The sequence below is a fragment of the Akebia trifoliata genome, chromosome 11, assembly GCF_017979445.1.
Source record: "Akebia trifoliata isolate Shusen 1 chromosome 11, ASM1797944v1, whole genome shotgun sequence".
NCBI classification, from domain to species: Eukaryota; Viridiplantae; Streptophyta; class Magnoliopsida; order Ranunculales; family Lardizabalaceae; genus Akebia; species Akebia trifoliata.
In genome coordinates this window covers 8,583,909-8,595,602 of record NC_141385.1, presented here as the reverse complement: position 1 = coordinate 8,595,602, position 11,694 = coordinate 8,583,909, and the positions used below count along the sequence as shown (strand labels likewise).

The window sequence follows — 11,694 nt, the reverse complement described above, 5'->3', positions numbered from 1 at the left end:
CACACTTCTTGATGTGAAAGTGAATGGGAACAATAGATGCTTTTCATCGAGATTCAATGAAAAGCATCTATGGTTCCTGTGGAAGATATTTTTCGTATGACTTCAAAAATTGACACGTGGCAGCTATCAGGCAATTCCATTGAGCTCCCGTGTATAAGAGGTAAGGAAGATCTGACCGATCAGTAAAGATCTGACCGATCGGTAAAGATCGAAGCAAGGAAGATCATATGTCAGGGAAGTGAATCTTAAATCGAGATTCTGAGGATTGAGGGTATAGCTCGATCACGTCGTATCCTTGAGAATTAGGAATTCAACCATATTCACAAGGATTTAAGGAAATCCCTAAAGGGGGGGAATCGTTTAAATGGAAAGAATGAAAATTAAGGAGAAAACCATGGAGGGTCTGAGTGAGAAAGCCCCTATAAATATGTGAACATAGGACGCTAAAATGTATGTAATTTTCTCTCATAAAAACTATATATTATTTTCTTGTACTACGGATTAGAGAGGTATTGTTGTAAGTACACCTAGGAGTATAGGAAGAGGAGAATCTAAACTCAGTGTGAATCTTAAGATAGTGCAAATTTTTTGCATTTATAGCTCTCATATACTTTCAAAAGTGTAATATGAGGCTCCATCTTGAGGTTACTCCACCATGACTCTAATAAAAATGATGATTGTTACAACTAGAAAAAGGCAATGGTGTTTTAGTAGAACAAAAAAGATACAGTTAAAATAAAAAACCTAATTCAATACCTTCACAATAGAAAGAATTTCTGTTGTTAAAAATATATTAAATATTTATTAATAATATTGATAAATTTTATTTGATTGTGAAGTGTTATTGCCAAGGACGGAATCAGGATTTTGCCCATGTGGGAGCAATTAAAAGTAGAATTTTTTTGTGCGGGGGCAACAAAGATTTTTTTGTGGGGTCAATAGTGTTGGATAATTTTATCTGACGCTAATATCTATCGTAACAACTCATTACTATATAGACTTCGAAAATTCTTGTGGGGCAAGTATCCCCATTGCAAATCCGCCCTTGGCTATCACTGGCATTGCATTATTTGGTGACACTAGTCAATTCTCAAATAATTCAGAGGTTATACTACTAGATATGGACATGCGATGATGAATGAAAATAAAAACTAAGCAATGTACTAAAGAGGAGCCATTATTGTCAGGAAATGTTTCTCAAGATATGTTCTCATGGGAGAATCGTCATGATTATATTCTACTTTAGTCGTACCTTTAAGAAAAGAGTCATGCTAGAGTGACTTTAAAATTCACTCTATGTTACACTATGTTGATGTGGAGGTACGCACAGAACCATAAATGCTTTTCACTCGTATCTTGATGAAAAACATCTATGATTCTATACATATATCCACATCAGCTAAGTGTGAAATAGAGTGAATTTCAAAGTCATTTGACATTTTCCTTAAGAAAAAATACTAGCCTCAAAGAAGGGCTCCTGTTCACCATCAAATGAATATGACTATTACTTAAAAGATTCCCCCAATGAATTGTATGTCAGGAAATATGCTTTTCCTCCTATGCCATCATTTGAGGTTATATATGTCAATGATATGGATAATTGGTGGTGGTTTAGGGTTTAATCCAAGCTTCAAATTTGGAGGACCAAAGAAATAGGAAGATATTCTCTAAGTATTCCCTTGGGAAACTGATCCTTACATATTTGTTGGCTGAATTGACAACTAATGACATCCTAAAACCCCCAAAGTGTTTCAAAAATTGGTCCGTCGCCATGTCAAATCAAACTTTGTAATAGTGTTGATTTCATCAATGAATCAAATCTCATTTTTCTATAAGAGCTAGAAGGTGGCATGTGCAAACGCACATATATCAAAAGGGTTTATTTATAATTTAAAAGATTGATTAAAGGGTTTTTGAAGATTAGATATTAAAAAAAATATTTTTATAATTTTGAAAACTAAGCAGCATGATTATACGATTGTGGGTTGTAATTTTCTTGGTCATTTTTTTTACTAAAACGATTCTAATTATATTAAATTTAAATGTTAAGGTGAGGCATTTTTGGAGTCCAAATTTTGGTGTCGAACAACTTCTACCTCACCTTCTCTCATTTTAATAGTAAAGATAAATGAAGATAATTTAAGGATTTTTTTTTTAATTATTTTTAATAAATGTAAATGAGTACAATCAAATTGAAGCAGAACCAATTTGATAAAGAAAAACCTAATTTAGTAAGGAAAAATTCCTGATTTCATCACATTGTGCATTTGAAAGCATGATCTGATGCCACAGGCTTCTTTACGGACAAAATTCTAAGAACTTCAAAAGAAGAAAAATTTTAAAAAGATTAATTTTCGCCGTTGAATTTTAATTTTAGAATTGGGAGTCAACTATCCGTTTTCAAAACATTGGATCAAGCCCTGTTAACAATTTAGAGTACAAAAAAAAATTGATATGTGAAAGGTTCAAGTTTTATTCAAAGCGTACGCTTTACACATGTTTTATTTACATGTCCCAAGTCAAAACTTCGAAAACAAATAATTTGGTATATTTCAAAAGGGAGTCAATCTATATATTTATAAAATTATCACAATCCAATGATTTTCAGGTTAGGAACTTTTCAATTATGTGAGCTATGACTCCAAAATTTAGAATCCAAAAAATAATTAATTCTTCCTCCACTTGGATAGTTGAGCAAATGGTTATGATGATTTAATTATAAATATAAAAATCTTATAAAAGATTTACAACATTCTAGTAAAATTCTTAATCATATAATTCATTGAAAGATCTTAACAATTAGAAACATCTAAACTTAATTTAACAAAAATTACAACTTAAATCTCAAGAAACCATCTAAAAATCCAAGATGTAATAAAAAAAATAAAAAATCTAATAAAATATATGAACATCTTTTAACTTGAATGAACGAGGGAGAAAGAAAATTTTGAAAGATAACCAATAAAAAATTATATAAATCGATTCGATTTCAGTTCTTCTCTATGAATCATGTTGCAGAGATCGATTTGACTTCAGATCTAATTCTTTGTTGTTTTCAAGAATCGATCTTTAGTTTATTATTAATGATTTGTTGAAGAAATGAAGAGAAAGACCTACCTAAATAAGCAATTAGAGAGTGGAGATAATAAAGAAATTGAGAATTCCAATCGATGAAAGAGACGAAAGCTTTGTTAGTAACTTAAGCTGATACCCTTTTTTTCTTCGAATATTACAAAATTCTTAAAAACATTCTCATTGAAATACATATGAATTTTCATGAATCATTCAATTATTTGAAAGAATGATACTTCTTTGGAAAAAATCTTATTAATGTTTGGCTAATATGACAGTGGATGCCTAACAAGGGGATCAAGTTCAATTTTGTTTTTTTTCTTTAAATACAAGTTTTTAAGTGAAATCTAGAAGAATGTTATTTTAGATCCACAATGGGATAATCCATGTTGACCCAGTAACTTTTACTACTATTTAAAATCTTATTAAATTTGTAAGGCTAGTATGGTTCATTGATAAATTTTCAATTCAATAATCGATTCTATTTTAAAAACATTTGTCCAAGAGTCATGATAATCTTACTACCCCATGTGGCATGTTCAATCGACTCTCCTAACATGACAAGCTTAGGAGTTATAGAACTATGCACTCGGATACACATTTTTATGGAGAAGTGCTATTGTTCGATCTAAAATTCCGAACTTGTCACTATGTGGGGGTAGTTAGATTATCACAAGTCAATCTCAATTCACTCAAGAGTCGTGATAATGTAACTTAGGCACGTGGCATACTTAATAGACTCACCTGACATGACAGGCTCGGAAACCGTTGGGATACACAACTACACCTTTTTATAAGGAACCGTAATTCTGTATCCCGAGGTAAGTAAATCTACGGTTTCCAATCCCGGCGAGGTAAGTCGATTGAGTTGCCACAAGTACTATGTCAGATTATCAGCACTATATTCACTTATCAGCCAAAACATTAATCTTTGTTATAAATAGCCAGCCACCCAAATCTTCTACTCCATTCTCGGAGATCTTCATCTCTCTCTAATGGCTTCTCCTCATCTTTCCTTTTACTTAAGCTCCTCATTAATGTCTCTTCTCATCATACTATCAAATTCAAAATCAGTTACAATAAATTCAAATAAAAACAAATTAAAAGGACCTATAACCTATGTAACCAAACAACTCTTCTTCCCTGATTTCAATCCAAACAAAAACCCTAGAATCCACTATGATCTCAAACTACTTGGCAGTGCCAAATTCTCTGATCAATCCCACACAATCCAAATTCCTGATCCAACCCAAACCTTAGATCTGACCCACCAAGCTGGCCGAGCTATATATTCCTCCCCTGTTCGCCTCCTTGACCCTCTGACCCACACCCCTGCTTCCTTCCAAACCACCTTCTCCTTCCAATTCACCACCACCAACACCACCTCTTCCTCCGCCGGTGTGTCAGATTCTGTTGTGGGTCACAGTGGTAGTGGTTTCACCTTCATAATCGTCCCCGACGAATTCACGGTAGGGAGACCAGGACCTTGGTTGGGAATGATGAACGACGTCTGCGATCACGATTACAAGCCGATAGCCGTTGTTTTCGACACGCGTCAGAATCTGATTACCGGAAATCCTAACGACAATCACGTGGGTATCAATCTCGGTACCATTGTTTCCTCCAGAAATTTCAACGCCTCAGATGTTGGAGTCTCTTTTAAAGATGGATCTGTTCATAGAGCTTGGATTACATACGACGGTACACGGAGATGGATTGATATACGTCTTGGATCCGACGGTCGAGATTTTCCATCAAAACCAATCTTTTCCGCAACTCTCGATATTTCTCCTTATTTGAACGAATACATGTTCGTCGGATTTTCTGCGTCCACTGGCAATAATTTGACTCAAATCCACAATGTTCTCTCATGGAATTTCTCTTCTAGAAGCCAAGCTCACCTACGAATCCCTTCGAAGAAAACCTGCGCGAAGAAGATTTTCATGGAAACCACTAATCAAAAACCGCCTAGCAGTTTTATGATCTTTGTTGCTCTGGTATCACTCTTTATAGTGGTTTTGCTCAATCTTTATTGTAATGGGAAACGAAAAGATAAGAAATCAACGGTTCTTGTTTTTCTCGAGAAAAAGCAACGGCCCAGACCACCTAATAAACCACGCCGATTCACGATTTCTGAGATTTCCTTCGCAACTCGGTGCTTCAGAGAAAGAGAAATACTGAGTCGAGACTCGAGAGGGATTCACTATAGAGGAACATTGCCTAATGGATGCTATGTGGAGGTGACTCGGTTCTCCACTCGGTTTCTGAACTCACCTAGTATGGATCGGAGACGAGTTATTAAGGAAATCGAAGTGATTAGTCAAGATCGTCATCCGAATCTGGCAATTGTGAGAGGTTGGTGTTTTGATGATAGAGAGACGATTGTTGTTTACGATTATTTGCACAATGGAAGACTAGATAGATGGCTTTATGGACTCGGAGTTCTACCCTGGACTCGACGATTCAAGGTTATTAAAGACGTTGCTGAGTCGCTTAGTTTCCTCCACTCTAAGAAACTCGCTCATAAAAACGTGAAAACAAGTAGTGTGCTTCTTGACGTGAATTTCAGAGCGATTTTGGGAGATTTCGGCTTTGTTTTTGTATCGGATGAATCGATCCGGGTCAAAGTCGAAGCGGGTCAGAAAGCTGATGTTTTCGGGTTTGGGATTTTGGTGGTGGAGATCGTTGCGGGAAGAAGAAGAATAGAATCAGATCTTGATAGAAAAGAAGAGATGGGGATATTGGATTTTGCATGGGCCATGCATGAGAAAAAGGATATGGTGAAGGTTGTGGATCGGAGGATTGGATCATGTTTTAATCAAGAGCAAGTGATTCGGGTTTTAGAGATTGGGTTGCTTTGTACGGTAAATGACTCCATGGGCGGGCTGACAATGGAAGAAGTTGTTGGATTTTTGAATTTGGAGAAGTCGATTCCTGAATTGCCACGAAGTCGACCTATCCCGTTGTTTCCACTCAAACGCGCTTCTAGTCTTCGAAGGGGTTATTTAACTTCGCTTTACAAGTAAAGCCCCTTGAGCAAATTGAATTGCTTACATGGGACTATAATTATTACGACATTGGCATGCAAAACATTATTTTGGTTGGAGTGAAAAAATTTTGAAACCCTTATCTTGAGTCAAAATTTCTATAGAATTTATCCTTTGGATCAAGAATCGTGATAATCTGACATTCTTTTTGTACATTCTCTGACCTAGTAGTTCATAGAATCATTAATCCTTGTCCTTGTATATCCTAAAGCAAAGGATCTACGGTTTTGTGAAGGGAGCACACAAAGATCGTCCAAAAAAGAGCATTTGATTATCACGACTCTTGGATGAATTTCCATGTGAAAAATGAAAAATGGTAAAAAAAAATCTGAATGATTTTGCAAATTTTTTAGGACATAAATCATAATTTTTTTGTAATGTTGAGGCTCTACATTAAAATATAATAGAACCATCATCGAGGTTCAACATGGCCTATCATTGAGCCTCGACGAATGACTAATAAAACATTTCTTTTGAAAATAAAAGTTGTTTTCATCGTTGAACCTCAATGATTGTATATTAACTAGAGGTTCGACTATAATAATATTGTTGTGGTTCGACAATAAATTCATAACAAAATATTACTGTAAGTAAGTAAAATTTTTGTAGCATTGAACCTCAACGATTATATATTAAGTATAGGTTCAACGATAGCTTTGTTATATTCCAATGTCAAGCCTTGACACTGTAAAATTTTTATGATCTATACCTTAACAATTTGCAAAATCATTTTTAGATTTTTGCCACCATTTTTTATTTTTAACTATGAGGAAAAAAATTATATAAGATTATGCAAAGAATTTTAAAAGAACTGAAAGAAAGAGAGAAGAGAGGGATAACGTTTGATGAAAATGTCTAATAGATCGGATGGAATACGAGATTCATCAAGATCAACAAGATGTTGGTAGTTTCTCATAGCCGGATCTTTTTTTTTTTTTTTTTTTGTGATTCCAATAACTATTTGATGGGTTTTGGAATGAAAATGGAGAGTTCTCTCCTTTGTAAAATCTGAAAATGGTTAGGAGGAAGGAAGGTGTAATTTATGAAAGGTTTAACAAAGAAGATAAAGGACCTTTATATCCAAAAATACGAGTTACCGTACCAAATGGAATGCTTTTGAGTATTAAAAAAAAGTGGCCCTCTTTTGCCATTGTCATAAACCTATATAATTTTTTTGCTAAATGTCCTATTATTTATCTTATATAATTGTTCTATTTTCAATACCTTTTTTTCCTTTATTCTACAAATACGACATTCCTTTATTCATAAAATCGAATTTTAAAGCTATGGTTTTCGGTACACAACCAAAAAGAATTGGAGGGCTAGTGCTGGGCCAATGTTACAAATGTATGGGAATATATAAGACAAAGTTGAAGAGAAGTGGACATCTCCTTTCAATGACATATATTGCTTCACTGTGTGTAAGTCCACTACCCCCCAAATCATTAGGAAAGTTTGAAAGTACTGAACAGGAGCATTCTTAGAGTGGTGGTTCATGTTGATTTATCACATCTGTCAAGGCTTGAGTTTCAAATTAAGCTAATTCAGGAGCTCACAAGGGATGGGAAGCACAAGGAGCTGTGCTTGCTATTTGGCCATGGTTGTGGTTCAGCTAGCTTTCGGTGGCTCAAACATTCTCATCAAGATCTCTCTCGACAAGGGACTCAACGTATTTGTCTTTGTAGTCTACCGTCATCTAATTGGCTTGGGTGTGTTAGGTCCCTTGGCTTATGTGCTCGAGAGGTAATAAGCCATTACGATGGATTTTTCATGCTAGTCTTATTCATAGTTTTAAAACTCATTGAGTTGAGTCGACTAAAAACATGGCCAAGTTGACTCGGCTCAGTTGGATTACGATTGGATTACGAGGTAACTCGGCCCCCAAACCTTATGTAACCGACCTCTCCTAGTCATTAGAGAAATCTTGAAGTCAATTCGTCATGATCAACTCGAAAATGACTCAAGTTGCACTAGAAACTTGGCCGAGTTATATGGTTATATAATTTTTTTTCTATTGAACAAAAATTAATAGGGTAAATTACCATGTCGTGAGCCAAATTTGTTGAATTTACGATTCCGGCTAACTGCTCATATTAATTACCAAAACATAAATGTGCAAAATCGTAGGTTTTTCAAGTGACGAGATTGTAGGTTTAAAGTGATAAATGATTTGCTTCTTACCAAGCAGGGCCTTAATCATGAATTTACTAACTATGGATAAACCTAAAACAGGCTGGTCAAGTTAGGCTGACTTAATTAGTCCATTTTTGAGTCAACTTGACCAGATTGGGTGGGTTAATTTGGCTATGAAAATTTTATTCTCATTGACTTTTTCTGATTCATTTTCTCTAAAAAAAATTTAAGAGCAGTCTGTTCTACATCACATGATTTCAAATCTCGTACGAGACCGAGATGACTCGCCCAAGTGATGGGCAACAAGAACATCTCACTACAAAATTTTAGGTTTTTAGCGGGGGTCAAAAACCGCCGCTAATATCAAAAAACCGCCGCTAATAGATTGTATTACCGTTGCTATAGTTATGAGTGGATCTTATAGTGACGGTCAAAAACCGCCGCTAATATATTGTATTACCGTCGCTATAGATATAATGAGTCCAATAGTGACGGTCAGAACCCGCCGCTAGTAATGTATTACTGTCGCTATAGGTATGAGTGAGATCTATGGTGATGATTAAAAACCGTCACTAATTAGTTTTTTACCATAGCTATAAATACAATTTTGAATGCTTATAGTGACGGTAATGGCCATCGCTAATAAGATTTATTTATTTATTTATTTAATTTATTTTCTTTTAAAATTATTTGTAATTAAATACCTATTTTTATACAACCTATCAATTAAACTCAATTACTTAGTAAATCAAATTAGTTAAGAGACAAATACAACAAAATAATAAGTCGATTGAATTAAGAACCAATGCTTATAAATCCATGTTTGTCACTCAAAAAACAAAAGCTATCTATCATGGTTGTTGTTGTGGACACTGATCATTATCAGGTCGATTGTGCTGCTCATCAACCTACAATTCATATACATTAATCAAATTAGTCATATAAATAAATATTTATTTATTAATAAAATATTTTAAAACATAACATATTCTATTATCGGTGAGAATTTACCTTTCTCATTAGAGTAATGATCAGATCCTTGAGTTTCTCCACCTCAGCATCTCTCACAATTTGTTGTTGCTCTAAAGACTCTAATTTCTTCTTCAACCTATGTACCTCAGCAGAATCGCTAGAGGAATTTTCAGAATATGATGCAAATAATTTGGTAGGTGTTGGTCACAGGCCGACACCACGAACACGACCATGTCTAGCAGGACCTAATGCCAATATTCTCTTCATTGAAACCTTGTTCTCCAAATCAAATTGGTGCTTCTTCAATGTGCCGTAGTTCCACACATACATGATGCCCATGAAGATTAAAGACAATGTGAGTGGGATCCACCCGCCTTCGGGAAGCCCTGCCAACAGAGCAAAAGTATCAGCCAATAAACTAAAATATGGTTCTGGAAAAAAAAAATGACACACAACTTATAACCAACTCTGATTTGTACCATAAGCATGGCCCATCATGTTTGTGTCCCTCAATCCGACCGTGACAGCCAAACACAGACACATTAGAATCCAATTGATCTCTAGGATGTATATCTGCCCGTATATTTTACTTGAAGTATGAACAATCTTCACGCGGGGGAAGCAATTCAGTGCACAGCATTGGCTTACCATAGAGTGTAGTGGATATAATAGCCTGACTTCCCACTATGGCTGCAAAAGTGGCTACAATGAACACTGGCCAAAACACAGGTTCTACACAACAAGATAATGAAATTAATACGAAGAGTTGGGGCACATAGTAGGCTAAACTGTATGGGTCATTTAGTAATTCTTGCCTGGTATGACTTTATAGAAGCTTCTCTGAATATCTTCATGGTGTCTAGAAAGAAATGCAGCTTCACCCATAAAAGCAAGAACCAAGCAGGGATATACTAGACATGTGAAAGCAATCTGGCATTTGTAAATAAAGCAATAGTTCAAATTTGAAGGAGATTGCCCCGTTACTTTCACCTAAGTGTAGGTTGAATCATCATGATAGTCTTTCATTACAAAATATGTGAATTTCAAGAGCTATGAAGGTAATGCATGTCCAAAATGAAGCATGATGAACAAGTTGAGAAGCATCTGCTATGAAGGTAATGCATGTCCAAAATGAACAAAACCAGTATAGTAGTGTTTAAGATATTATCTATTGAATGAAATAGAAAGAATAACAGGAAGGATGTGTGCTGCCAGAGCAAGCATAATTATGCTACATAGCACTATAAAAATGCAATGCGAGAATCCGAGAATCTGAGAATCAAATGGATAACAGTGTAGTATTTTTATAAGAAAACTTTTTTAGCCTAAACAGGTCCTTTGAAAAAATTTATTTCCAAAAAAAAGATCAGCCAAACAAATTTTATCCAAATGAGCCTTTAAACAAATTTCCATTAAGAAGGTGTGTAAAAGATACAAACATACCAAGAATATAGCAACAAATTCTAAACAAATGAATGCAGGTGAGAAGGAATGTATATTCTGATGGTTGTTTAATTACAGACCATTGAGAAATTTATGGAGCTGTGTTTAAGGAGTGCTAAGTGACCAACTCGCCTAAAGCAAGTTAAAAATGATAAATTTTTTAAGATGGCAGCAAGACCATTTATACTTTAAGAACCTAAATACTAATAGATTCAGTATAGCAGATAAGATGTTGTAACAAGAAGAATGTAGATTGATGTAATAAGAAAAATACGAGCGTACTTCAACCAACAGAAGCCATGGCTCTGTTGAAGGATCATCAATAGACAAGTTTCTATTCATAAGAAAAAGATATAACAGTCAGAGTTGCATTCTATGAATCAGCTTCATAGAAAAGCTCTGAATTGAATTTAGATCCTTGCATAAATATACACCACTTCCTGCCTTATCATTCATGGAGAGACCCACAAACATGACACGTCAATTTATCTCTACCCTTAGCATTTATATTAATTCCGCCTGTGTATTGTCCCCTTTGCACTACATTGCCAGTCCCAAGCCCAGATTAAAGGGCGGTTGCAAACAGGGACACTTTCATTTTCATATTAATGGTAAGGACACAGGTAAGCTTTCCTGACCAGTACCATCTAGTATTTGAAAATGCTCCCATTAGCAGCAAATATAAATCCATAAGAAAGTACGTGTGACACATCTAGATGTCCAGATGCATTAGCATTTGTACATTTTGCATACAATTAGTGTAGTAAATGCTAGAATAATATTCATAGATGGTAGAATTTTCAGTTAATAAACTTTCAATGATTGAGAGATATACCCTTCAAGACCAGGGTTAGAGGGGTAGTACATATTCTTCAAGCCATATCTTTTTGCAGCCAAAGCAGTTGTCTCACCAATGCAGGCTATAGCATTGTCCCATCGTTCTGATTCTGAAACAAGATTGACCCAAGCCCTGTTGCAATAATACCTTGTTAGAAAGGGAAGAAACCATATGATAGTATTTAGGAAA

General features: G+C 35.1%; 1 protein-coding gene across 1 annotated transcript; it reads left to right on the top strand.

The window, feature by feature from the left end:
* Window positions 1-4,058: 4,058 nt before the first annotated feature.
* On the top strand, window positions 4,059-6,172 carry LOC147390745 (L-type lectin-domain containing receptor kinase VIII.2-like). The gene has a single exon (XM_086459567.1). It carries the CDS (start codon window positions 4,068-4,070, stop codon window positions 6,096-6,098), a length of 2,031 nt encoding a protein of 676 aa, XP_086315693.1. The 5' UTR covers window positions 4,059-4,067; the 3' UTR covers window positions 6,099-6,172.
* The last annotated feature ends 5,522 nt before the right edge of the window (window positions 6,173-11,694 follow it).

Coding starts and splice junctions, on each gene's coding strand:
- LOC147390745 (XM_086459567.1), top strand. CDS start 4,068: ATGGCTTCTCCTCATCTTTCCTTTTACTTAAGCTCCTCATTAATGTCT.